The sequence below is a fragment of the Geotrypetes seraphini genome, chromosome 9 (assembly GCF_902459505.1).
Source record: "Geotrypetes seraphini chromosome 9, aGeoSer1.1, whole genome shotgun sequence".
NCBI lineage: Eukaryota > Metazoa > Chordata > Amphibia > Gymnophiona > Dermophiidae > Geotrypetes > Geotrypetes seraphini.
In genome coordinates, this window is record NC_047092.1 from 125,860,596 (window position 1) to 125,888,414 (window position 27,819).

At 42.6% G+C, this 27,819-nt stretch overlaps 1 protein-coding gene across 3 annotated transcripts in view; it reads right to left on the reverse strand.

Annotated features, from left to right (window-relative positions):
* IWS1 (interacts with SUPT6H, CTD assembly factor 1) overlaps positions 1-27,819 on the reverse strand; it is a 278,708-nt gene that overhangs the window by 243,265 nt on the left and 7,624 nt on the right. Inside the window, exon 1 of one of the 3 annotated variants that reach the window (XM_033957616.1) lies at positions 11,503-11,821. The exons of the other annotated variants lie outside the window; for them this stretch is intronic. Coding sequence (XP_033813507.1) covers positions 11,503-11,536 — 34 coding nt within the window. The 5' untranslated portion in view covers positions 11,537-11,821. Of the gene's footprint in view, positions 1-11,502; positions 11,822-27,819 lie in introns of those variants that run through there. 3 annotated transcript variants of the gene reach the window in all.

Below are 27,819 nucleotides of genomic sequence, written 5' to 3' on the forward strand. Positions count from 1 at the left end.
ATTAAGGGTCACAATAATTCTTAGAAATTTGATTAAATGTGACCGTATTTAAAAAATAGTTATCCCTATTGTTGAGTAGCAACTCAAATATAAACCCTACTGTCCTCCCTCCCTCCCTCTCGTTGGTCTTACCCCTCCACCGCCGCTGCTGCAATCGCCCCCTCCCCAACCAGCAGACTTCTGCTTCCAGTCAAAACATGCCCGCACCCAAACCCCTACCAGAATGTCAACTAGTGCTTGCTCCCTCCCTCCCAAGCAAGAGTAATGCCTATGCCCGCCCACACCCCTACCGAATGTCAGCTAGAACTCCTTCCCAAGTGAGAGTAACACCATCCCCACAGGCGTATCGTGATTTCCTGGTGGTCTAGCGGCGTGTTGAGGTAGAAGTGATTCCCACTTGTTCCTGCCTATTCTTCTTCCACAATAGAAATGTCCGCCAAGACTTCCAGTGGCAGTCTTGCGAGCAGGGCTGTGGAGTCAGAGTCGGAGTCGAGGAGTCGGAGGAAATTTCGGGTACCTGGAGTTGGAGTCTGAAGTACAAAAAACTGAGGAGTCGGAACATTTATCTACCGACTCCACAACCCTGTTTGCGAGGCACCAATGCGCCGCTAGACCATCAGGAAATCATGGTAGACGGGGGAGGGAAGGGGGTGTTACTCTCACTTGGGAAGGAGCCCTAGCTGTCATTCCAGTAAGGGTTGGGGAGCGGAAGGGGGTGGGGGAACACACTACCAAACCTACACACAACCACACACTACCAAACCTACAACTACCACCCCAACACACAAATAACAAGAGGAAGACCAACTAACCCCAACAAGACCAAAACGTACCCTCACCAAAGATCGCTCATCTACCTGAAAACAACTCACAGCGAACCAACAAAAAGTACACCAATCTCACATGTGCTTACCTTAACATAAGAGCCATAGGCCCAAAAACAGATCACATAAAAAACTGGATAGAAAGGGAAAAACTAGACTGCCTCTTTCTCACTGAAACCTGGCTTACCTCTGAAACGGACCCCAGAATAACAGAAGTTTGCCCTAAAGGATACAAAATGATAGTGGTCTGCAGAGAAAACAAAAGAGGAGAAGGAATCGCCATTATAGCCCAAAACACCATAGACCTAAAAATACAAGACAAAATTACCACCCAATACATGGACCTACTAGCCTGTCAACTCTCAGGCACCTCACTCAAAGGCACCCTAAACTGCATGCTTTGCTACATAACACTGTGAAACTACAACACAGCAAAACCAAAATTTGAAGACTATCTATCGAAACTCATAAATGACAACCTACAACTTAATCCTAGGAGACCTAAACTAGAGAATGACACGGGTAGCGATCCCTGCAGGGAGCCGCGGCGTGGCTGCGGTTTGGCTGCGGGTTATGGAGACTCCATAGCCAAATCGCCGCAGACACGGGGACAAAAGTTTTCACCGCCCGCAAAAATGGTGAAAAGATTTGTCCCCGCAGGCAAATGTACCCCCTTCTATGTACCGCTATTTACCTTGTCTTCACCGTGTGTCTTTGGTTCGGGACCAGGTGTCAGATTTTTTCCGGCGGCCATGTTTGTCTCCGCCATGTGGTCTGTCTCCTCCAACTCTCTACCCGACTTGCACGTTGCCGCATTGACTCCGCCCCCTAATATACAGGCTCTTCATTGGTCAGTTCTTTTTGCTCGATTGGATTCACTCATTTCACTGGGAGGAGCTGAAAGCCTGAAAACTTCGTCAGGTACAAGTAAGTGTTCTCCCCGGCTGATTTAGATGACCGCCCAGCTAATCCTGCTGCTGCCGCCGATGCTCCTTCCTGGGTTGACTCGCCGCCGAAAATTTTGTTTGACGCCTGTCTTTTTTTTTTTTTTTTGCCAGCATGCTTTTACTTGCTTTGGGCCTTCCTCGTTGCCGGGACCTGCCTACTTTCTGTTTCCACGAAGGCAGGACCCGGCAGCGAGGAAGGCCCGAAGCAAGTAAAAGCAGCAAGTTGTAAGCTTCCCTCCGGGGCTCTATCGTGTGCGTTCCGGCTTCCCTTCTCTTCCCCCCCCTCCCCCCCGGGAAGCTACTTCCGGTTTCGGAGAGAAGAGAAGGGAAGCCAGCACGCACACAATAGAGCCCCGGAGGGAAGCTTACAACTTGCTGCTTTTACTTGCTTCGGGCCTTCCTCGCTGCCGGGTCCTGCCTTCGCGGAAACAGAAAGTAGGCAGGTCCCGGCAACGAGGAAGGCCCGAAGCAAGTAAAAGCAGCAAGTGTAGTGGTATACCATTTGAGAAAACCAAACGCATGGACATCGGACCCAATTCTGCTTGCTCTTTTAAAGCTCTGATCCCAGCAACCTTGGTGCCTATTGTGGAAGATAAAGTGGTCAGCCAGGAAGAATGAAATCAAGAAAGTTCAAGTTTAGTCAAGCTGTGATTTGAACTTTATAGGCATTTGTTTTTCATCTTTTAACTGGCAGGCAGAAGAATGCTCCATTTATTAATCTTGCAAAGTCTGATACAGGAAAAGCTAGAAGTGCATCAGGATTTAAGGAGCTTGGGGTGTGCAAATCCACTTAATGCAGAAATTACAGTAAAATGAAATCACTTTTCTATTTCACTGCAGCTCTATGAGGTTCTTTTGCCCTTAGCTATAGTCAAATGATGGATAGGAATATGTTTATTTCATTTAAGTTAAGGGAAAACAATATTTTTTCTGAGTATCCTTTAAATAATGGTTCACAAATTAATTCAGCCTGTTTTAAGGCTGGGTTTTGTTTTTCACATTATTGCTTCTGTTTTTATAATCCTTAAAAAAAATAAGGGGCAATTCTCCAAGTGGGTTCTTCCTCGTAGGCACCCTGAGACTGTACAGGGAATGCCTATTCTATAGCAGTGAATGGGCTCCCAGAGGTTTCTTTACAGAATGGTAGCATATAGCCTTAGATTCAGGTGCCTTACAGTTAAAGCAGCCATAGAGCCGACGTAACTAAGCATGTCCACTTGTGGGAGAAATGATTTTATTTTCAGTTTAGTGATCAAAATGTGTCTGTTTTGAGAATTTATATCTGCTGTCTATATTTTGCACTATGGCCCCCTTTTACTAAATCGCAATAGCGGTTTTTAGCACAGGGAGCCTATGAGCATCGAAAGCAGTGCAGGGCATTCAGCACATCTCCCTGCGCTAAAAACCGCTATTGCGATTTAGTAAAAGGGGAGGGGGTATATTTGTCTATTTTTGTATAGTTGTTCCTGATGTGACATTGCATAAAATCATCTGCCTTGACCTCTTTGAAAACCTGCGGAATATATATGGGGTGGGGGAAGATTAGTGATAGAAAAATTGTATGAAAAATGACTATTTTCAATTTAGTGATCAAAATGTGTCAGTTTTGAGAATTTATATCAGTTATCTATATTTTGCATTATATTTGTCTATTTTTCTATAGTTGTTTCTGAAGTGACATTGCATATTTTAGTCATCTGTCTTGACCTCTTTGAAAAATGAAACAAATATTAATATTTTCTCTGCATACAGTGTGCTTTGTGTTTCTTTTAATTTTGTGGTTACCATAATGAATTAATATTATATACAGTAGTGTACATGAAAAACGAATGGAAGAAATTGCATTACAATTAGTACTATTTACTATTATGATGGGGATGGGGGTCAGGGATGGAGATTGGCCTGGGAAACTTGGTTGAGAGAAACACTGGTCTAGGTGACTATGGACTTCACTCAGTAAGGGCCCCTTTTACAAAGCCACAGTAGCGATTCTCCCTTGGCAAATGCACCAAAGTCCATTTGCTGTGGCACAATTGCACGAATACATGCCCTTAAAAATCAGATTTTATGGTAGCAGGTTTGCATTATAACCCACTTGTGCAGATGATTTGTTGTTCATCCACGGGTTAAAAAATAAGGACAATTAAAAGTACAGGTTGTGTTTTGTTTTTGTATAGTTAACTAAGTTGTAAAGAATGTTTCCTTTATACATTAATAAAGATAAGTATATAAAATCATACCTGTTTGAGGCTTTTATGCATGCTGCGGTGACGGTGACGGGGCGGTGAAAGGGATGGCGGTGACGGTGACGGGGCGGTGAAGGGAATGGCGGTGACGGGGCGGTGCAGAGGATAGTCGGCCGGGGACGGGGACAAATTTTTTCCCCGTGTCATTCTCTAACCTAAACCTCCACCTCAAAAACCAATCCTCCAAACAAGTAGAAACCTTACTATCTTACCTTGAGGCCCTAACATACAAGATTAGACCCACAAACAACTCATGAAAAAGGCCACCAACTCAACATTGCTGCCTACATGACCCAACAACCCACACAACCAGAAATTCACACATCAAATGGAACCTGGCATCACTCCCTCTGGTCAGATCACTATACGTACTCCTTCAACATCAACTGGACCAACAACAAAAACAAACCAAACACACAAAAAATAACTTACATCTTACGTAAGCACATTGACCCCACCAACTTCTGGACAAAAACATAATCCAAGACTATAACCCCAAAAATTTCATCTCACAATGGAGCCAACTAAGTGCAGCAACCCTAGATTAACTAGCTCCAGAACAAACCAAAACCAAAATCCATAGAAAATCTGACAAATGATTCGACAATGAACTTCTTCTACTAAAAAGACAATGCAGACAACTAGAAAGAAAATGGAGAAAACACAGTCAAGACTCCACAAAAGCAACATGGAGAAAACTGAACTGAAATACAAACAAAAACCAAAAGAAAAACGAAAAGCATATTACACAAAGCAAATAGGAGAAGAAACCCAAGACACAAAAAAACTATTCCAACTACTAAAAGAACTCAGACACCAAACCCTACCTGACAAACCACAATGGCCCCACACCCATAGCCACCATCCTAGCAACATTCTTCAAAGACAAAATCTCAACCATAAGATCCACCTTCAATGGTACACCTATGCACCTAGAAGAGATCACAACACCCTCCACAGAAAAAAAAGCAGTTGCCACAGACAGAACATGGTCCCACTTCTCACCAATACTATGGTCAGACTTCAAACTCTACAACAAATATAGCCACGCAATTTGCGACCTCAACCACTGCCCACTATACCTATTGAAAGCCTCCAGTACACTATTTCGCACCCTTCTCTTGCAATGGATACAATCCCTACTAACTGACGGCCTTTTCCCCACAAGATCTCAGCAAAATCATCATCACGCCAATCCTGAAAGACCCCAAAGGAGAAACTGACCAACCATCTGACTACAGACCAATAGCCTCAATACCACTTTATGTCAAGCTAATGGATAATGGAAGGCCTTGTAGCCAAAGTCTTAAACTCATAACTAGAGAAACAGAACCTACTCCACCCAACATAATCAGGCTTCAGAACCAACCACAACACTGAGACCTTACTTGGCTTACTCATGGACACCGCCAGACAACTCTTCAACCTATACATCGCCTCCTTCAGCTCCTACCTAGACAAACAAGGTCTAACCTCCTACAGCTATGCAGACATCACCATTCTCCTTCCATTCGACCAACCAGTACCTTCAAAAAAGAAATAAAAACCCTTCTATTCATAAAACACATAAAACCGAACTAACACCTGCATCACCAACTACCACTACTACATATGAACTTCTAATATCATGTCAACTCAGTTGTAATCCTTAACAACTCTAAGAAATGTACAAACTTCTCCCTAAATACCTCTAGTTTCCGGACAAACCATTTGTAATCTACCTTGAACCACAAGGTAATGGCGGAATAGAAATCCCTAATGTAATGTAATGTAACAGTAAAAGTCTGACAGTTTGAGTAGTAAAATCTATTTTACTACTCAGGATTTAGCTAGGTACTTGGGTTAGTCACTGTTGGAAACAGGATATTGGGCTTGATGGACCTTTGGTCTGTCCCAGTATGCTTGTTCTTATGTTCTGGAGAGAAACAGTTGGACTAGACAAGAAACTTTCCAAGAACCAACAGAAGTGAAGTCAAACAATGTTTGTTATAATCCAAGCATATATAATGGTAAAAACTCAACAGTACTGTGTTTCGGCATATCAAAAACACAAGTTTATCAAAATTTAAACAATATTTTGATAATTATTAATCATAGTCCATTTAAAACAATTAAAATAGTTTTCTTCTACCTTTGTTTGGATTTTTATTTTTCCATCATGTTGGTTCTTGTTTCTTTTTTCTGCTTTCCTGTTGTCTGCTAATTCTCGTTAAAGTGGCTGCTATCCATTTGTCTTTTCTACTCTGTCTATTCCCTCTACACCTGCCTCAAGACATACTGATCATTCCTTTTTAGCTCTTTTCTGCCTTTCTTACCCTTCTCCTCTTTTCACTTACCTATCAAATTTCCATCTTCTTTCGCATTCTCCATCTCATTCCCTTTCATCTTCAATGTACCTCCATTACCATATTTTTACCCTCTCTGTTATATCTATCCTCTTATCTGTTTCCTCGTCACCATCTCCTCCCCTCAGGGTTCTACTATTCTCAGAATCTTCCTTCCTCCACCTTTATAGTCCAGGATCTCCTCCCCACACTCGAGCCTGACATATTATTACTACTACTACAACTTTATTTTTATATACCGCCATACCCAAACAGTTCTAACCGGTTTACAAGGTAAGAGACTGTATACACACAGCAACATTACAGCGAACTTTTGAATTTACATTGGCTTGTTAAGTTTAGTCAGGTTTATCCGGAAGTGTATTGGGAATACATCAGGTTGAAGTGGGGTCAGAGAAATTTGTCAAAGAGATAGGTTTTTATTGACTTTCTAAACGTTTGGTACGGGAGTGCGTTTGAGATGAAGTTGGTTAAACATTTATTCCATTTGCCTGCTTGGAAGGAAAGTGTTCTGTCAAGGTATTTCTTGTAGGTGCAGCCCTTTAGGGATGGAAAAGCTAACAAGTAGGTACTGCGTGTATTAGTTGTGCCTGGGAATTCGAACTGTTGAGACAGATAGGTTGGGGATGAACCTGTCATGGTTTTGAAGCAAAGACAAGCAAACTTAAGACCCTTGCTTCCATAGGCAGCCAGTGTAGTTTTCTGTAATATGGGCTTACATGGTCTGATTTCTTGAGGCCATAATTGAGATGGACTGCAGCATTTTGGACGACTGTCGTTTGATGGGTTTTTTGAGAGATCCCAAGTATATAATGTTGCAGTAGTCTAAGGTACTTAAGATCAGGGATTGAACCAGCAGTCGAAAGGAAAAGAAAATCGAAGTATTGTTTAATGGTACAAAGTTTCCATAGAGAAAGCATTTTTTGACTTGAGCATTAGTGTGATCTTCAAACATCAGGCTTCGGTCCAGGATGATGCCAAGGATTTTGGTTGTGGGATTAATTAGGTAGTCTGATCCGTTTAGTCTCAAGGAGGTGTTCATGATCTTGTTATTGGGACTTGCCAAGAAAATCTTGGGTTTTTTGGGATTTAGTTTGGAGTGCTTAGTCCAATGTTCAACCTTGGTAAGGACAGATGAGTTGTTCTGTCTCTTGGGTCAATGAGGTTATGGAAATAATAATTGTTATATCATCCGCATATACGTACGATTTCAGTTTTAAATCGGATAACATATTTTCCAGTGATGCCATGTAGAGTGAGAGTGGGGAGCCCTTTGGCACTCCACAGGGATTGGACCACGCTTGAGAGTAGGTTCCTTCGCTGTATACCTAGTAAGTGTGTTTTTTTAGGAAACCCGTGAACCAATTTAGTACCTGTCTGGAAATGCCGATGGAATCACGGCACCTAAGCAGGAGGTCATGATCGACAAGGTCGAAGGCACTGCTCAAATCAAACTGCAGTACCAGTGCGCTTTTTTCTTGGGAAAACAGATGGAAAAGATAGTCCGTCAGAGGCCAAAACTGTTTTGGTGCTGTAATTTGTTCGGAAGCCAGATTGAGAATAATGTAGGATGTTGAACTTCTAAGTATTTTGTGAGGTCGATGTTAACCAGACCTTCCATTAATTTAAGAAAGAATGGTATGTTGGCAATGGGTCTGTAGTTGTCCGTCAAGGAAACGGACTCCTTTGGGTTTTTGATAATAGGAGTCACGAGGATATGCCTGAGATCCTCCAGGAATTTACCGGTATGCATGCATGAAGAGATCCAGCTAAAAAGTTTAGCCTTGAAGGAGATAGGAGCTGTTTTCATAATGGTTGGTGGGCAGTTGTCCAATAGGCAACTGGATTTTTACATATTTTGAGTAAAGCTTGAGGAAGTGGCTCCAGTCTGGGTTTTCGAAGTAGTTCCAGATCATGTCAACAGCTGTACCTTCTTTGTCTAAGGCAGTAAGCGTGATAGATAAATCTATGTTTGGACTTGTAAGGGACGATTTCAATTTGTGGACTTTTGTAGCGAAAAAGTCAGCTAAGATCGCCACAGGGGGTGAGGAGTCTGTATTGGGGCACTTGTGGGATTCAATAGCAAACAAAGAATTGACTATTTTGAAAAGTTTGTGACTGTTTAAAGTAGGAGAATTAATTTTTTGTGAGTATTGTTTGCTACGCTTTTCTTTGATCATTACTTTGTATTCTTTAATCTTTAGTCACCAAGTAAGTCTATCCTCATCTTTCCCTGGTTTGCACCATGTTCTTTCCAACTTGCGTAATTCTCGCTTTAAGGCCATTAAGTCAGTGTCGTACCAGCTGTCTGATGAATGTTGTCTTTTTTTACGTTTTTTCAGAGGGGCTATGTCGTTTAAGATCTGATCACTAAAGTTTTTCCCTTCCTCCTCCCGTGTATCTCTCTTCCTCTCTCAACTACCCCCATGTCCAATTCCTCTCTCTTTCTCCCTTCCTTGTGTCCTATATCAAACCGTTCTATCCCATTTTTCCCTTCCTCCCCGCCATTATGTGCAATTTCAACCTCTCCCATCATGCATGTCTCCCTCTCCTCCCCCTGTGCCACTATCTTTCCCTCCCCGTGCCACCAGCTTTCCTTCCTTTTCCCTTCCCCTGTGCCCCCAGCTTTCCTTCTTGAAGTTCCTTTTACCCCTTCCCTCCCCCAATGCCACCACTTTCCTCTCTCTCATCTCTCCCCCCCACCCAGCTTTCCTTCTTGAAGTTCCTTTCTTTCCTTCCTTCCCTCTCCCTGTACCAATAACTGTTCTTCTTGATGTTCCTTTCACCCCTTCCCTCCCCCTGTGCCACCAACTTTCCTTCCTATACTCCCCTGTATTCCAAGGTTTGCTTTTTCAGTTTGTAGTTTTGGCAGTGACTCTCAAATGCTGCCTGCTGCTAACCCGGAAGTCTCCCTTCTGCCACGAACAGAATTCCGTGTCAATGGCAGGCAAAACGTGGGCTTTGCCACCGATACCGCAACCTGACAAGATTTGATACCGGCACAGCTGCTGCAGCAATATTCTGCACGACAAAAGGGAATTCCATTCCTCCCTCCCTCCCATCCCCCTGCAGCACTTCCTGATTGACACCCCCCGTGAGAACTCAACAACAGCAGTGAACAGGCTGCTTGTGGCCTGCCTGCCAGGGCTTCCATTTGTCGCATCATCAGTGATGCAGCAGAGGAAAGGCCCCGGCAGGCAGGCCTGGAGAAACTTGTTCACTGCTGCTTTAGGAGACCCAGAGGAGACTAACTGAATTAGTGAGTTCAATTTTTTAAGGAAACAAATCAATTCACCAAAGTGAAGTGGTGAATCAATTTGAATCGGGCAGCACTATTCCACACAATCTACATTCTTTTCTGTAAAAAAGTATTTTCTTAGATTACTCCTGATCCTATCACCTCTTAACTTCATCCTATGTCCACCTCAACTTCATCCTATGCCCTTTCATTCCTGAGTTTCCTTTCAAATAAGATTTAACTCGTGCGCAATTATGCCACATAAGTATTTAAATATCTCTATCATATCTCCACCCTTCCTCCTTTCCTCCAAAGTACACATATTAAGATCTTTAAGTATATAGAAAATCAATACAGGACTAGCTTCAGTCCCTCAGAGGAAATAGTGTTCACTTACTACTATCAAGCAGTGCCATGAACAACTACATAAGGAACAAAATCTACTTGCTTAAAAGCAACCTGCAATGTCATTCATGACATCACTCATTTAAAAATTTATTACTCGCGCCATCCTCTAGTTCTGTACGAGTTACAGAATAACATTCATAGTTAAAATGCAAATAAAATATCACACATATTGTACAACAGCACTATAAAATAACTGCTTGCTAAACAACCTTCTTACTGTCAAAAAAAAAATCAGGAAGAAATCTGTGTCTGAATAACTCCATCATCAGTAACGTTGATGCCTTCTTTACTTCAAGAGGTAGATTGTTCCATAATATTGCACCCTGAACTGCTAACATGGTTCGTCAACACATCTCAGCTGTTTCAAGAAGGGTACCTCCAAACACAATTGATCCTCTGATCGCAAATTCCTCACTGGTTGATATTCAGTAAATATATTACTTACTGCTGATGGGCATTATAAATGAACTAATTTATAGATCAAACAAAGCACCTTGAATTCAATTCAGGCTTGCATAGGCAACCAGTGCAACCGAACCAAAATCAGTGTCATGTTCAGATTTGGCAGCACTGACCATCACACATGCCATTGCGTTTTGGACTAATTTCAAGGCTTAAACTACATATTTTGGTAATCCGAAGTACAGCACATTGCAATAGTCCAAAATTGGTGTTATAACTGTACTGATTACAGTTTGAAATTCGCCTGCTAAAAGAAAATCTCTTAATTTCTGTAATAACCTTAGTTTGAAGAAAGCACATGACACCAATGATTTTGCTCGAGGTTTCATGGACAATGCAGAATCCAATACTCCCAAATATTTATTTTATGTATTAGCACTTCAACACCATCTAACAACAACATCTAAGGAAAACAGGAGTCATCATCACAAAAATGACTCAAAACAATGTCAATGAAATAATTTGAGACTTCCATGACTCTTGCCAAAATTTTCAGAAAACTGTCTGAATGAATATAACCACTCGCGATTTCATAAACTTCTTTAAAGATAAAATGTATTATTGCTGCTTGACCTGCCTACACCAGCTTGTTTTAAATAGCACAATAATCTAAACAGGAACAATACAAAATATCACCAAAACTATATTGTAATATTAACTTACTATTCTTACTACTTTGTAAAATATTTGCCCTTTTAATAACTTAATGTGTCGTTATGGCAACTGATGCAAAATCTTCGTGCCAAAGTTGTCAGGATTGATAACTACCCACCAATTACCAGACTTGAATAACTAATACTGGCTCTCTAAAAACTGGGTCCCAATACTATAGCTGCGGCTCTTAAATAAAAGGAAAAGATTGTTGGAAAAGATTACCCCCCCCCCCCCCTCCCCCGAAAAGAAATCTCACGAGGAAAACACATGCCCAATCATGGGAAATGTGGCAGGACAAAAATCAGTGCGGGGAGACTGAGTGGAAGCACAACCCCAATCATCTGACCCTTTATCTTTAAGCTCCCTCCCTCCGGTTACCTGACTGCTCTCCGCTGTAATACTCCGCCTCCATTGCTACCTCCTGCCGGGCTCACGGCAGGATCTGATGGTCTCCACGGTAACTCTCTTCGCCGCAAGCGGGAGAGACAGCGCCACACCTGGAGCAGCACTTCGCTCCACTTTCTCTGGTCACGCGAGGCGAGCTCGCCTCTGCTACGTGTCAGGAATTCCCGGACTGCAGCTGCTGACAGTGTACTAGAGCAAGCCTGTAAAACCAGAAAAGTTCCCGACGATTTTTTTCCCCTTACTCCTGAGGGCCCAATATGGCGCACATAGACTACGACGAGACTAAGACTGCGCATGCTCCAACGCACCTCTGGGTCAGAGTTCAAGCGGGTCTGGCCTATCGCGTTAGCTCTACGGAGCTCGATTAGTTTTGCGTCAAAAGTCGGTCCTATGTAGAGCTTACCGGTAATGGGGTTCCGTTTTTTTCTGTCACAATATACTAGAAAAATATGTTCAGAGACAGAGGCAAAAACAAGGGGCATGTCGCCTCACCACCCAGTCATTGCATACATTTCAATATTGTGAAAATGCTTTATTCGCTGCCCACAGCAGTCAAAACTGTTCTTATACCACTAGGAACTTTCCAAACAAAAGGACTTATTAGTCAGAGGTTCCGACGTGGCCCGTTTCGATCCTGCGTCAGGGAATCAAATTATAAATGTTTTTTTAAAAAAAGTTAGAGGACGTTTCTAAAACGCTAACTGCTCCACAATTAGTGGAGGAGTTAGCTTTTTAGAAACGTCCTCTAACATTTTTGAGACACCACCACCCTGTGAGTTTTTTTAAATTTATACAGTAATTCGGTTTCCTGACTGCAGGATCGAAACGGGCCACGTCGGAACCTCTGACTAAGATAAGTCTTTTGTTTGGAAAGTTCCTAGTGGTATAAGAACAGTTTTTACTGCTGTGGGCAGCGAAGAAAAGCATTTTCACAATATTGAAATGTATGCAAAAACTGGGTGGTGAGGCGACATGCTTGGGGCTTCGGCCCCTTGTTTTTGCCTATGTCTGAGCATATTTTTTCTAGTACTGTATTGTGACAGAACCTCTGTCTGAGCATATTTGCATGAAAAACATGATTTTTAGTAACAATCTACACTTCACGCCAGCCTGTACCTAGGAAAAGGCAGCATCTTACTATATTGCAACGAGCAAGAGAACAATACACCTATTGTAAAACTAAAGTCAGACTAGAACAGATTAGGCCTGCACAGTCAATGCAAACAGAGAACCATGTCTTTCCTATACACAAACACAAAAAAACCTTCACCCACTATGGAATATGTAATCAAACTGCCCCCCCCCCCCCCACACACACACACACACACCCACCTCTTTTTTTTTTTTTTTTTACAAAACTAGCATAGTTTTTAGCACCTGCCATGGCAATATCAGCTTCGATGTTCATAGAATTCCACAATAACCATTATCTGTTCCTCGCTCTAAAGAAATCATCATTTTACAAATTAACAAATAACTCCCCTTTTATGAAGCTGCGTACATTTTTCAATTAGCTTTCAGCGGCTAGAACCTCTTTTCTCAGGTCAGTAAAGTATACTGCTGTTACAGTATCCTGTCCTGACCTGTGGAAAGGGTTTTGGTCTCTGAATTAGTCAAAAATGTATTAAAATCAGCCCAATAAAAATAATCTTATTTCCATTTTCTATTTATAAACATTTATCAACACAGCTACAATATTAGTTTATCCTAAAGCAAAAAAAATATATAGAAAAATGTTTTCAACCGTCATCTCTGGTTTCTGCTTTCCTCATCTTCTCGTCACTCTCTTGTATTCATCCATTATCCTCTTTCTGCTCCTTCCATATGGCATCTTTGCTCCTTCTATGACCCTTCCAGAAACTGTATGCCTCCCCCTTCCATCTCTCCCTTCACCCCATTGGTCTGGCATCCATCTTCTTCCCTTCCCTCCCATCCCCTTCTCCAATGATCTGGCATCTCTCTCCTCGCCTTCCCTCTCCCACACCCCCAGGGTCTGGCATTTAACTCTCTTCTCCCTTCCCTTATCTTCCTTCTCAATTTATTTTCTGCATCTGTCTAGATTAAGTACGTTCTACCCTGTCATCAATTTCCCTTTTCACTGTCTACCTACAGCATGCCACGTCTTTCCCTAACCCCCTCCAATTTTTCACTATCTCAATCCTCTTCTCCCCCATCATGTGCCCTCTTTTTATTTATCCCCTCCTTCCATCATGTGCCTTCTTTCTCTACCCCTTCCATTCAGCATCTTAATAAACTTGACAGAAAGTTTCAAATTTTATTAAAATTTGATATAAATTGCCTATCAATGAATTTCTAGGCGAAATACAAGTGCCCACTTCCATCCAACATCTGCTCCCCTCTCTCTCTCTCCACTTTCTTCCTGCATCTGCTCCCCTGTTTCTCACTCTCCTCCCCACTTCCATCCAGCATCTGCTCCCTTCTCTCTCCTAACCACACTTACATCCAGCATCTGCTCCCCCTCTACTCTCCCCACTAATATACGTCTTCCCTTTCTCTCTCTCCATCCACCCCTCTTCCATCAGCATCTGTCCCTTGTCTCTCCCTTCTCCCCATTTCCATCAGCATCTGCTCCCTTTCTTCCCCTTCAACCCAATTCCATCCAGTATCCTTCCCCCTTATGTCTCTCTCCCCTTTCCCTGCTGACCAAATCCATCAGCATCTGCCCCTTCCTCTCCCTCCACCACTCTTCCATACCAGTATCCTGCTCCCTTCTCTCTCCCTCCACCACCCTTCCATACAAGTATCTTGCTCCTTTCTCTCTTCCTCTGTTCTAATGCTATCTAGTATCTCCCCACTACTGCTGTATGCTTCTCCAACTAGCAGCAGCGGCAGTAAAAAAAAAAAAAACTTTTAAATCCAGTCATCCCAGGATCTTGCTGCATCTCCCCAGCTGCCCACTCTGCTCCAGAACAAGTAAGTGATGGTGGAGGGAGTGGACTGGCAGCAGCGGGGAGGTGCAGCAAGGTCCCGCAATGACTGTGGCTGCTGGTCCATCCCCTCCGATGTCAATTACTTGTTCCGGAGCAGAGATGGCAGCTGCAGTCATCACAGGACCTTGCTGCACCTCTGCGCAGCTGCAGGTCCACCCCTCCAACATCACATACTTGTTCTAGAGCAGAGCCAGCAGCCACAGTCATCACGGGATCTTGCTGCACCGCCCCATAGCTGCCGACTCTGCTCCAGAACAAGTAAGAGGGGGTGGACCGGCAGCCACAGGGAGGTGCAGCAAGGTCCCATGATAACTGAATTTAAAAGTTTATTGCCACTGCTGCTGTTTTAGGAAAGCAGCAGCGGTAGAGTAGGGTGGGAGGTTCCAGACCCAGTATGTCAGCTGTTCTGGGATTGCTTTTGTATGTCCCTACTGTCCAGAATGACACACCTATTGCTCTAGAACAGGGGTGTCCAATGTCGGTCCTCGAGGGCTGCAGTCCAATCGGATTTTCAGGATTTCCCCAATGAATATACATGAGGTCTATTTGCATGCACTGCTTTCATTGTATGCTAATAGATCTCATGCATATTCATTGGGGAAATCCTGAAAACCCGACTGGATTGCGGCCCTCGAGGACCGACATTGGACACCCCTGCTCTAGAAAAAGATATTGGGTTCTATAGATAGATGTTACATTTTGAAACCCTGCCCTATCAGTTATTTACACTCTGCCTACTGTCTCAATGAGCTTGGCATTAAAACTGAGATTTTGATGTCAGACCGCAAGGGTATGAAGAATGATCTATTGCTATAACACATGGGGATAATGTTTGAGCTCCATAACTGTTCCTGATTTGTTATTTTGATTATTCATTTAAAATGCTTAACATGTTTGTTACACTTTCAGAGCAGAACAGATCTGTAGTTTGAGGAGTCTCCCATACCCCTCCTTATGTGTTACTATATAGGGATATTGTCTGCTTTGGTAAAACCTGAAGGGGGCAGCACAGCCCTCTGGCGAAGGAGGAGTTGAAATGGAAACCTTACTGTCCAGAATGACACACCTATCTACTAGAAAATTTATTACCAACAGTGGTGTACCTAGGGCGGGATGGGAGCGGCGGTCTGCCCCAGTGCATACACTAAAGGACCTCTGCGCCTGCTCGTAACACTGAGGGCCTAAAGACAGTGTCCTCCCGTGCTGCCACTTTCAGTTTGTAGAACTTGGAGAACTTATGCAGAGTGGACCAGGTCGCTGCCATACACATTTCCCTGGGCAAAATAGTCCAAGCTTCTGCCAACAAAGAAGCCACACTTCTTATGACATGTGCTTTCAAGGAGACTGGCGATTGCATGCCCCAGGCGGCAACATATGCTGACGAGATGGCCATCTGTCTCCATCTTGAGATGGTAGCCTTAGACCCCGGTCTACCGCATCTAGCCTGACTGGTGAGCACCAATAGATGCTCAGACAGTCGGAACTCATTAATAACCTCCACCAAATGTAGGAGGACTCTCCTCATATCCAGCTTTCTCAGAATCTAGTCGTATTTCTTTGACCCTGTGGTCTGGAACATTGGTAATCTTAGCTCTTGATTGATATGAAATACTGAAACAACCTTCGGGAAAAAGAACAGAACCATGCACAAGAAAACTCCCGCCTTTGTGATCTTGAGGAAGGGCTCCCTGCATGACAGGACCTGCAGCTGATGTAATGGCTACAAGGAAAACGGTCTTGATGGTAAGATCCAACATGGATGCCTCTGAATAGGCTAAGGAGCCTGGCTGAGGGGAAGATTCTAAAATGTTGGCAGTAAAATCCAACGGGTCTCTATTGCGGCCGCTAGTGTAACGATTTCAAAAGGCGAGTCATTATTTAAAAACATGCATGCAAATGAGGTTGGCAGAGGGTTGCTAAATTTGTGTGTGCTAATCGCTGGTGATAGCAATCGGTACATGTGCAGAATAAATGCACAAATAAAATAAAAGAATACCCCAACTCAAAGATCAGCAGGAGGGATGCCCACTCCCACCACCGCTTTCAAGCGACCCTCCTCCTGCCACTGCCGTTAAGCATGCCCCCCTGATACCAGGAGAGATGCCCATTCCCACCAACCCCCCCTTCTCCTCCCCCCGACATCCTCCCAGCAGCAAGAGAGATGCCCACTCCCTCCCGCCGTCAAGCAACCCCAACTTCCACTCCCTCCCACTGCCAAGCAATCTCCCCAAGACACCCCCCTAGTGGCAGGAAGGATGCCCACTCCCGCTGCTGCCCTTGTACCTCCAACAACCCCTCCATCCCCTTACCTTGTTTACAAAGGCCAGCCCCAGGGATGCCTCCTACCTCTGGTTAGCAGGCCCGCATCTTCAAAATTATGTGCCTTCCTTTCCCCAATGCATCCTGGGATGCGCTAGGGAATGGCCTAAGGCTCTGATTGATCCAATTTACTTAACAGCCCCAGGGCCTTAAACATCTGGCCAATCAGAGCCTTAAGCCCCTTTCCAGATCAGCTAAATTAAGTAACTAGTTACTTCATTTAGTAACTACTACCAAAATTTACAAGCTACTTTTGCGTTACTGTTTACATAGCATGCAAAAATTGATGACAAATTTCCATTCGTGCTATTTTACTCATTAAGCCTCCAATTCAACTTCTTTCTCTTGCCTCGCCACAGTGCATTACAGTAACTACCCATGTACTGATTATACATTGTGATGGCCAAATGGGCTCTACTGAACTGAAATTGCTTCATAAAAGGCTGGACTGTTTTTGCATACTTAAGGGACTAATTTGCAAACTCATTTGCATGTACTGTTATTAGTAATAAAAAGGGTCTCTGCAGTGGCTAAGAGGCCCTAAACACTGGGGAGAGAACCCAGACTGGGGAGGGGGGGGAAGTCCCCTCTCCCCTTCCAAAAGGAAGCCTCCAAGAAGGACAACTGTGGATAAAAGATATTCTCACCCTGAGATAAAAAAGGAGGCAGTGACAAGACCTGTGGATTGGAAAAGTACCTTGTCAGAGTCCTGGGACTCTCCAGGTGGCCGTTAAGGGGATGACTGCTGACTGTTGCCTAACCCTCAGTAAGCCCACAATGGAGAAAAATGATAATCACAATGCAAGCTCTAAGCAGACCTACAGCAAATCTTAAGAAGCACCTGCAAATGTCCACACGGCTGCACATAACAAATTGTCTTCATTGAAGGGATCAGCAAGCTATTCTTCATCAGATGCATCAGAATCCCTGCCAAAGAAAAAGCAAACTTTGGCTGCTTCATGGGTCAATAATAGGGACATCATTGTGTGACAGAAAAGGGTCAATGATCTCATCACAAATTTTGTTGTTGGGGACATGCTAGCTTTCTCAGTGATCGAGTCACTAGAATTCATTCAGTTGGTCACTAATCTTCCACCAGGCAAAACCGTATTGACTCACAAGGTTCTTACTGTACACATTGGATCCAGTCAGATGCTGCCAGAGCTCATACCAAATACTTGCTGATGCAAGCAATGCAGGCTCAGGCTGACGCTGCAAACTCCTCCTAATGCAGCACCATCCAGTGAAGACACCAGCTTCTGCTTCTAAGAATCAAATAAAGGGGACAACGCTGTACAGTCGGAACGAGACCTCTTCTTGAATAATGCTGTCCGTGATATATTCAGTCTCCAGTCCTATCCAACTGTAAAAGAAGTATTTATTCTGAAGAATACGAGCCTTCCATCAAGCATACCAGTGGAGAGACTCATTCAGCATTGGTGGACAGATTTTTATACCACGCAGGAACATTTTAAACAACTAGCATTTTGAAATGCTTTTAAATGCTCAGAGCCAATAAAACTCATTTGAAAATAAAGTATTCATTGCTGTAATGTTCATATAGTTATAATTAATGAACAAAGTAACTAAGCTACCTAGTTAATTTTTTTAGTAACTATTTACGTTTAGTGAAGAGTAAGTGAAATCAGTAACTACTGTGTTTCCCTGAAAATAAGACCTACCCCAAAAATAAGCCTTCGTTATATCGACCCCAGAAGCCTAACGCGAATGTCTCTGGATTCACTGGCAGCAGTGCTTCCCCCCACTGTACAACTGAACGGCTGCCGACCCTCCCACTGCAGAGACCTACATACCTCCCTCCTAACAGCAACATCGGCAACAGTCTTCTCCCGCTGGTGATTCCCTCTGCCGCATCCCTGATGTCAGCAGCAATGCGGCACAGGGAAGGCCCCAGCAGGAGAAGGCCACAAAGCAGCCGATGCTGCTGTTAGGAGGGAGGTATGTATGTCTCTGTGGTGGGAGGGTCGGCAGTGTTCAAATGGGAGGGAGAGATGGAAGGGTCATCGGGGGTTCGGCTACATGGGAGGAGGGATAGAGATGCTTGCCCAAGGGTTCTGCTGCAGGGGAAGAAGGGAGGGATAGAAGCTATGCAAAGGTTCTGCTGCATAAGGGATGGGAGGGAGGGATAGAAAGTCCTTCCTTTATCTCTTATGGGGAGCATTAGTCTTTATAAAATGGTTAACTTTTCTAGATGGTTGTACTGTCTACAAATTCTTCCGATATATTTGCGGACATTAAGATCCTACATCGTATGCTTAGCCAGTTCTGCTGGGGAGGGAAGAAGGCCAAGGTATCCTTTTCAATTTTGGTGGGTAACTGGCGCAGAGGGGGGTTAGGAATCCCAGAGGAAAGGCACAAGGGGATGGGTGAGAGGGGAGGAAAGATGCTGCACATGTGTGGGAGAGAAAGGAAAGAGGAAGAACTGGGGTGAAGGAGAGGAAGGGAGAGCTGATCACTGTACATGGAAAAAATAAGACCTACCCTGAAAATAAGCCCTAGTGCGTTTTTTGGACCCAAAATTATTAAGACTCTTATTTTCAGGGAAACATAGTAGTTGCTTTTTATCCCATGTAATTAGTAATGGTAATTAGTTACTTTTTTTAAATATATAGTAACTAGTACAGCACTGCCCCTCGCACACACTCCCCCAGTGGTCACTAACCCCCTCCCATCTCCCAAAGATATAAATGAAACGTTACATACCTGCCTTTATGATAGCTTCAGATTAGAGAATGACATGGGGAAAAGAAAAAAATAAAAATTTATCACCGTTCCCACTCCAACCCCGCCCTGCAAATTGTCAGATCCCACCCGAAGAAGCCTCAAATAATTATGATCTTATACTGAACTTATTTTATTAAAGTATAAAGAGAGACTATTCTGTACAATTGTCATTTTATAAACAGAAATAATACAGAACAAAGATCAACAAAACCCCCATCTCCCCTCCCTTTCACAAATATCCCCTCCACTATTGTGAAAATTGAACAAACCAAAATTAATACAGAATGCTACATAGAAAAATCAAGCTAACAGAATACTTCAGTCACACATGGCAGGAAAAGTGTTAGGGGAGAGCAACTAGGGCAACTGCTCCCTGGTCAGAGAGAGAGCCCTAAGCCAGCTGGAAGCTAAAGAATCACAGCCTGAGCTTTGCAGTTCCCAGTTATGTCTAATACCAGCTCTATCAGGATACATATTTCAAATCTGAAATATTCTAATCACAAAATATAAAATAAATTTTTCTCTCTACCTTTTGTTGTCTGCCCATCAAGGGCAGACTTGATGGGCTATATGGCCCTTATCTGCCGTCATCTTTCTATGTTTCTAGTAATTTTATTCTTCAAATCACATTGGTCTTAGTCTTTGGTTTTGGGTTCCTTCTGTCTTCATTGTGGCATGGCTGGCTCCTGAAGGTAAAATAGGCCCAAGAAGAGCTAGGGAAGAACTGCCGAGACTGACACAGGTGCAAGTTTTTTTTACCACAGGAGCAAGACTTTTCACCGCTTCCACAGGGTGGTGAAAGGTCTTGTCCCCATTCCTGCGGTAAACCAGTTGCAAATGTCCACATTACTGCGGTGACCATGGTTTACCATGGTAAACGGTCCCCATGTCATCCTTTACTTCAGATGTTCTGGGCAGTCTTATTAGAGCAGCAAGCAGGTCTCTGGAGTAGCCTGGTGGTCAATGCAGTGGACTGGGTAAGGGGCATCGGGGTTTGTTGTATGATGGCAGGAGGTAGTGAGCATGCATCCCTCCTGCCAATCTTCAATTTGGGTTTTTATTTACACACATTTATTCTGTGCTTGTGCCGATCACTATCACCAGCGACTGGCACATGCAAATTTAGCGACCTTCATTTGTACATGTGGTTTTAAGAATGACTCGCCTTTTTGGAATCATTACAGTAGTGTCCATGACAGCAGCCCATCAGATTTTACCACAAACATTTGAGAATCTTCCCCTAAGTTTGGAGTTTCCAGTGATCCAAATTAGCCTTATATAAAAAAAAGTTTGGATAATTCATCTCATATAAAAGCATAATCTGATTGCAACCAAATGCCTAAATATTTAAACTCTCCTGAAACCCACTGCAAAGGGGGGGGGGGGAGACTGAAGTCTCTGTAAAGTGGACAAATCAATTTTAAGCTTAAAGGCCTCAGTCTTCTTCATGTTTAGCTTAAAACGAAAAGCATGGGAGTAAGCTTTCAATTCAGTCACCAGCGAAGTAAGAAACTGGGATTTAAGAAAGGATTGGACAGTTTCCTGCTGGAAAAGAGGATAGAAGGGTATAAATAGAGGATTACTGCACAGGTCCTGGACCTGTTGGGCCGCCGTGTGAGCGGACTGCTGGGCATGATGGACCTCAGGTCTGACCCAGCAGAGGCATTGCTTATGTTCTTATGTCCTCAATATCAGGGTACGCCTGAATTGCTGAAGCTTGAGGCTCCATCACTGAAGCAAACATCCCTGTTTAGTCCCCTAGATAGGAAAGACTTGATGGAATTACACCCCCCCCCCCCCCATTAACTCACACAAGCCTAAGATGATTTGTGAATAGTTTTTTGACATCCAGGTTCTAAATATCAAGCCCATTCCCATTTTCAATAAAACACATTCCAGATTCCGGAACTTGGAGACACAGCTGCATAGACAGATAACTGTTGAGCTCCCACTCCTAGGCATCTGCAGAGTATTTTTAAAGTGATTTAAAACTTTTCCCTCAGAAGCTGATACACCTAATTCTACTCAACAATGACTTCTATCAAGCAAACCAAAACTGAGGCAACATCAAACCCTGGAGGAAAAGCTAAAAGGCAAAAGGCAGAACCAACCACACCTTCAGATGCTTGAGGAACTATGAAGTATTAAAGCAATGATTGCAACATAAGAAGTTGCCTCCGCTGAAGCAGACCAACGGTCCATCTCGCCCAGCGGTTCGCTCCCGCGGCGGCCCATCAGGCCCATTGCCTAAGCAGTGATCCCTGACTAGCTCTATAACCTATCTCTACTCCTATCCCAATAACCTACCTCTACTCCTATCCCTATAACCTACCTCTACTCCTATCTATACCCCTCAATCCCTTTGTCCTCTAGGAACCTATCCAAACCTTCTTTGAAGCCCTGTAATGTGCTCCTGTCTACCACAGCCTCTGGAAGCACATTCCATTTATCCACCACCCTCTGGGTTTCCAAGTTTCCAAGTTTATTAGTTTTTAATAACCCGATCATAAAATGAATATCTGACCGGTTTACAATTATATAATAATAAAATAAAAAAGAATTTAATATAAAGTAGAGAGAAATAAAAAAAGAGTGTAAAAGAGTAGATAGAGTGTACACGTATGACATTTACAGACAAACTAGAAAGTGAGGAAAGATGGGGAGGTGGGAAAAAGTTACATAATTATAGAAGAAAAAAGGATATAGAGGGAAAAGGGGATGACACGTAAGGGGTGGGGGCATAATAAAGAAGAAGGTGGACTGCTCTAAAAAAAAATAAATAAAAAAAAAATTTATTATTTAAGATTAGGATTTATCGTATGCATCTTGAAAAAGGAAAGTTTTGAGATTGACCTTAAATTTTGGTAGTTGTAGTTCATCACGAAGATATTGAGGGAGAGAGTTCCATAAGGTGGGTGCTGTTATTGCGAAATTAGTTTTTCTAGTGTAATAGGATTCTTTTAAGGATGGTATATAGAGAAGTTTTTGATCAGTAGATCTTAAAGAACGAGGTGAACTTTGGGGTATTAATAATTTATCAAGAAATGAAGGTAAGTGAGAGTTTTTAATTTTGAAAGAGAGGAGAATAATTTTATAAGTTATACGGTGAGTGATAGGGAGCCAGTGAGCCTCCTTAAGGAGAGGAGTGACATGTTCGAATTTGCCTTTTTTATTTATTAATTTGATTGCTGTATGTTGTATGAGTTGTAAGCGTCGAATTTCTTTTTGAGGTAGACCATTAAGAAGAGAATTACAATAGTCTAAATGTGAAATGACTAATGAGTGGATTAGGATATTAATTGAGTCTGTATTTAAAATAGAACTGAGAGAGCGGATGATACGTAATTTGAAGAAGCAGGTTTTAACAACAGAACTTATGTGGTCATGATAAGAAAGCGTACTGTCAAAAATGACACCTAATAATTTTATATGATTTTTCATAAGTAATGGGATAGATTTAATGTAGATAGTTCCTGGTAGTGATTCTGAAGTTTTAATCGGGAGAAGAAGACCACAGGATTTTTCAATATTGAGTGAAAGTTTGTTGGAAAGGAACCAATCACTTAGAATATCTAATTTGATATTTAGATCTATGATATCTGAAGGGTTTGATGTATTGATTGGATAGAGCAGCTGTATATCGTCTGCGTAGGCGAAAATTGAAAATCCTATTGATTGGGCTAGAGAGAGAAGAGGGGATAAGAAGATATTAAAAAGTAAAGGAGACAGAATTGAACCTTGGGGTACTCCAAAAGTTTGAGTTACCGAAGAAGAAATTTGATTATTTGAAGAAACTATAAAGTTTCGGTCGTGAAAGTAGGATATAAACCATTGGAGAGCATGACCTGTGATATTACAATCCGAAAGTCTAGCCAAAAGTAGGGAATGATCTATGGTATCGAAGGCTGCTGATAAATCGAGAGAAATTAATATAACGGATTTTAAGTGATCATGAAAGTATTGTATGGTTGTAGTAAGACCAAGTAGTGATAGTTCAGTAGAATGAGAGGTGCGAAAACCGGTTTGATATGGATGCAGGGCATGAGTTTGATCAAAAAATTCTGACAGTTGGGAATGAATAATTTTTTCAGTAAGTTTAGTAATTAATGGTAAGTTAGCAATAGGACGATAGTTGTTAGGAAGGGAGGGATCAGTATTATATTGTTTGAGTTTTGGAAAAACTAAAGATGTTTTCCATGCGATAGGAACAAAGCATTCCGAGAAAGATTTGGAAATCATTTCTCGTAGAAAGGGACCAAAGAAAGAAAAATATTTTTTAAGCAATAGTGGGGGAATGCTTTCCGTAATGTTGTTGGGGGAGTTAATAGTTTGAAGAATAGTGTGAAGATGAGTTAATGAAGGGACTTTGAAATTGGAAAAAGTACTAAAAGATAGAGAAGTAAGATTATCATTAGTTGGGGATAAAAACGTAGGTAGAGAAGGTCCTAGATTTGTTCTAATTGTTTTGACTTTGGAATCAAAAAAATTGGAAAGTTGATCGGCTGATGGTAAGGTTGATTCGGGAGGGGAGAGGTTTTTTTTTTGAATATTTTGATAGAGACTGAGCTATGCGAAAGAGTGTGGATGTATTTCGGGTTGAAGAAATAAGTTTGGAATAATAATCTTTTTTTGTCTGCTGAATAGTTATTTTATAATGAAGGGCTTTTTCTCTGTAAGATAGAAAATGATTGTTATGATGAGTTTTGCGCCATTTGTTTTCGGCAGAACGGACCTGTCGACGAAGAAGGATCAAATTATCATTAAACCAGGGTTGGCTTTTTTTTTTGAAGGGAGAATTGTGAGTTGGTTTATTTTGTATATCTAATTTGGGCGCAAGTAAGTCTAATAGGGATTTTGTAGACATTTCCCAATTAGAAAATTGATCTGAAATAGAAAGAGAAGAAAAATCATTGATATTTAGATCGAATGAAGATTGAATAGCGGGAAGAGTTATATTATTTAAATTGCGTGTGGAAGGGGAATTACTTAATTGTTGAGAGGGATTTGAGTGAGTAGGATAATCAAATTGCCAAGTGATCAAAGAATGATCGGACCATGGTATAGAAATGTAATTGAAATTATGGAAAAGATGAACCGAAATAGTTGGACAGAAGATCATATCTAGAGTGTTTCCAGCAGAATGAGTGGGTGAGTGAATGAGAGGTGATAGTGATAAATCAGTTATTGAAGTTAAAAGTTCTAGAGTATTATAATGTTTAGGGAGATTAAAATGGATATTGAAATCTCCTAAGATTATAGAGTCAGGATAGGTAATGTTGAAGTCAGATATAGTGGAAATAAGGGATAAGAGAGAGGTTTTAGTTATTGGTGGAGGTAGATAGATAAGAAGAAAGTTCAGAGAATTATTAAGGGCAGAGGAAGATTTAATAGAGAAATGAAGTGATTCAATAGGAGCCTGAGAAAAAGAATTAGAGGTATTTACCTGTAAGGGGATAGAAGAATGATATATAATAGCAAGACCGCCCCCTTTTTTGTTTGGGCGGGGTAGAAATGTGGTTTTATAGTTAGGTGGACAGGCTTGAGTAAGGTAAGCTTCCTCTCCCTGAGTTAACCATATTTCTGTAAGACATAAAATTTGTAGATTATGTTGGGTAATGGCGTCATGAACTAAATGATGTTTATTTTTTATAGAACGTACATTTATTAAACCAGATTTAAGTGAAAAAGAAGAATAGGCTTGATTGGGGTGAAGATTGGGGGAGGAAAGTGTTGGGATCGAAATGTAATGTCTAGATTGATGAGTGGATTTAGTTTTGTAACCTAAAGATTCGGGAAGTCGGCGGCCCAGGATGACGGGAATAGAGGACATTATATTTGAGGTAGAAGATGAAGGAACAGAAGCCACAAATTCGAAGTCGTGTTGAATCAAGATGAAGAAAGTAGATAATGTAAAAATAAGTCGAAATGGATTAGGTGGAAAGGGTAAGTTAGAAAAGGGAGTAAAGTGAAAAGTATTTAGAAGTAAAAAGAATGGGAAACAAAGAAGCTGCATGAAGGAGCGCATAAAGGAGCAGGACCTGCTCCTTAGGTGCGCTCCTTTGGCGCGCGCCTTTGCGGCATGCGCCGCAAAGCAGAAGAATTTGTAGGGGACGCTACCAGAGAAGTAAAGTGGGTGGGGTCGTCGGTGCCGCCGCTTTGCGGCGGCAGTCCTTTGGAAGAGCAAGGGTGAAAAAGAACTTCCTAGTGTTTGTTCCCTTTCAATTTCTCCGAGTGCCCCCTTGTACTTGTGGTTCCCCTTAATTTGAAAAATCTGTCCCTGTCTACTTTCTCTATGCCTTTCAGGATCTTGAAGGTTTCTATCATGTCTCCCCTAAGTCTCCGCTTCTCCAGGGAGAACAGTCCTAGCTGTTTCAATCTGTCAGTCAGAGATTTTCCATACCCTTTATCAGCTTAGTTGCTCTTCTCTGGACTCCCTCAAGTACTGCCATGTCCTTCTTGAGGTATAGCGACCAGTACTGGACACGGTATTCCAGATGCGGCCGCACCATTGCACAATACAGTGGCAGGATGACTTCCTTCGTCCTGGTCGTGATACCCTTTTTAATGATACCCAACATTTTGTTTGCTTTCCTTGAGGCTGTGGCTCACTGCGCCGACGCCTTCAGTGTTGTGTCTACCATCACTCCCAGGTCTCTTTCAAGGTTACTTACCCCTAGTAGTGATCCCCCCATTTTGTAAGTGAACATCAGGTTCTTTTTCCCCACATGCATGACCTTGCATTTCCCTATGTTGAAGCTCATTTGCCACTTTTTGGCCCAATCTTCCAGTGTCGTTAGATCCTTTTGGAGATCTTCGCAGTCTTCCATGGTTTTAACCCTGCTGTATAGTTTGGTGTCATCCGCAAATTTAATGACCTCACATTTTGTTCCCACCTCTAGGTCGTTTAAGTAGATATTGAACAGGAGTGGTCCCAGCACTGACCCCTGCGGAACTCCGCTCGTGACCCATTTCCAGTCTGAGTAATGTCCCTTTATTCCAACCCTCTGCTTCCTGTCCACCAGCCAGTTTTTGATCCATCGGTGGACCTCCCCTTGCACCCTGTGGTTCCATATCTTCTTAAGTAGTCTTTTGTGTGGCACCTTGTCGAAGGCTTTTTGGAAGTCAAGGTAAATGATGTCTATAGATTCCCCTTTATCCACCTGACTGTTTACCCCTTCAAAGAAGTACAATAAGTTTGTAAGGCATGACCTACCCTTGCAGAAGCCATGCTGACTCAACTCTAGCTGCCCATTGTTTTCAATGTGTTCACAGATGCTGTCCTTAACCAGTGCTTCCATCATCTTTCCCGGGACCGAGGTCAAGCTCACGGCCTGTAGTTTCCTGGATCACCCCTTGAACCCTTCTTGAAGATGGGCGTGACATTTGCTATTTTCCAGTCCTCCGGGATCTCTCCAGTTTTTAAGGATAGGTTGCATATTTGTCGAAGTGGCTCTGCTATTTCGTTCCTTGGGTACCCTTGGGTGAATGCTGTCCGAACCCTGCGATTTGTCGCTCTTTAGCCTGTCTATCTGCCTGAGGACATCCTCTTGGCTTACCTCTAATTTGACCAGCTTAACAGCTTGGTCTCCATTTACGATCTCCTCGGGTTCCGGAATGTTGGTTGTATCTTCCCTCGTGAAGACTGATGTGAAGAACTCAATTAACTTGTCCGCTATCTCTTTTTCATCTTTTACCACTCCCTTTCTGTCTCCATCATCCAAGGGTCCCACTTCCTCCCTTGCCGGTTGCTTCCCCTTAATGTACCTGAAGAATGATTTGAAGTTTTTTGCTTCCCCCGCCAGTCTCTCTTCGTATTCTCTTTTTGCTTTTCTAACCACTCGGTGACACTCCCTTTGGTGTTCTTTGTGCGCCTTTTGGTTGTCCTTTGTTTGGTCTTTCTTCCATTTTTTGAACGATGCTTTCTTGTCACTTATCGCCTTCTTCACTGCATTTGTTATCCACACTGGGTTTTTAGTTCTATTTTTTTTGCACCCTTTCCTGAACTTGGGGACGCACAGGTTCTGTGCTTCGTGCACAGTGTCCTTGAGTAGGCTCCAGGCTTTTTCTACGGACTCCATCTTCCTCGTGTTGCCGTTGAGCTTCTTTCCCACCATTTTCCTCATGGCATCATAATTTCCTTTTTTGAAGTTGAGTGCCGTCGTTGTGGTTCTTTTCATCTTTGATGATCCAATTTCTAGCCTGCAATGGATCGTGTTGTGATCGCTGTTTCCTAGTGGGGCTAATACCGCCACCTCCTTTGCGGGTCCCCCTAGTC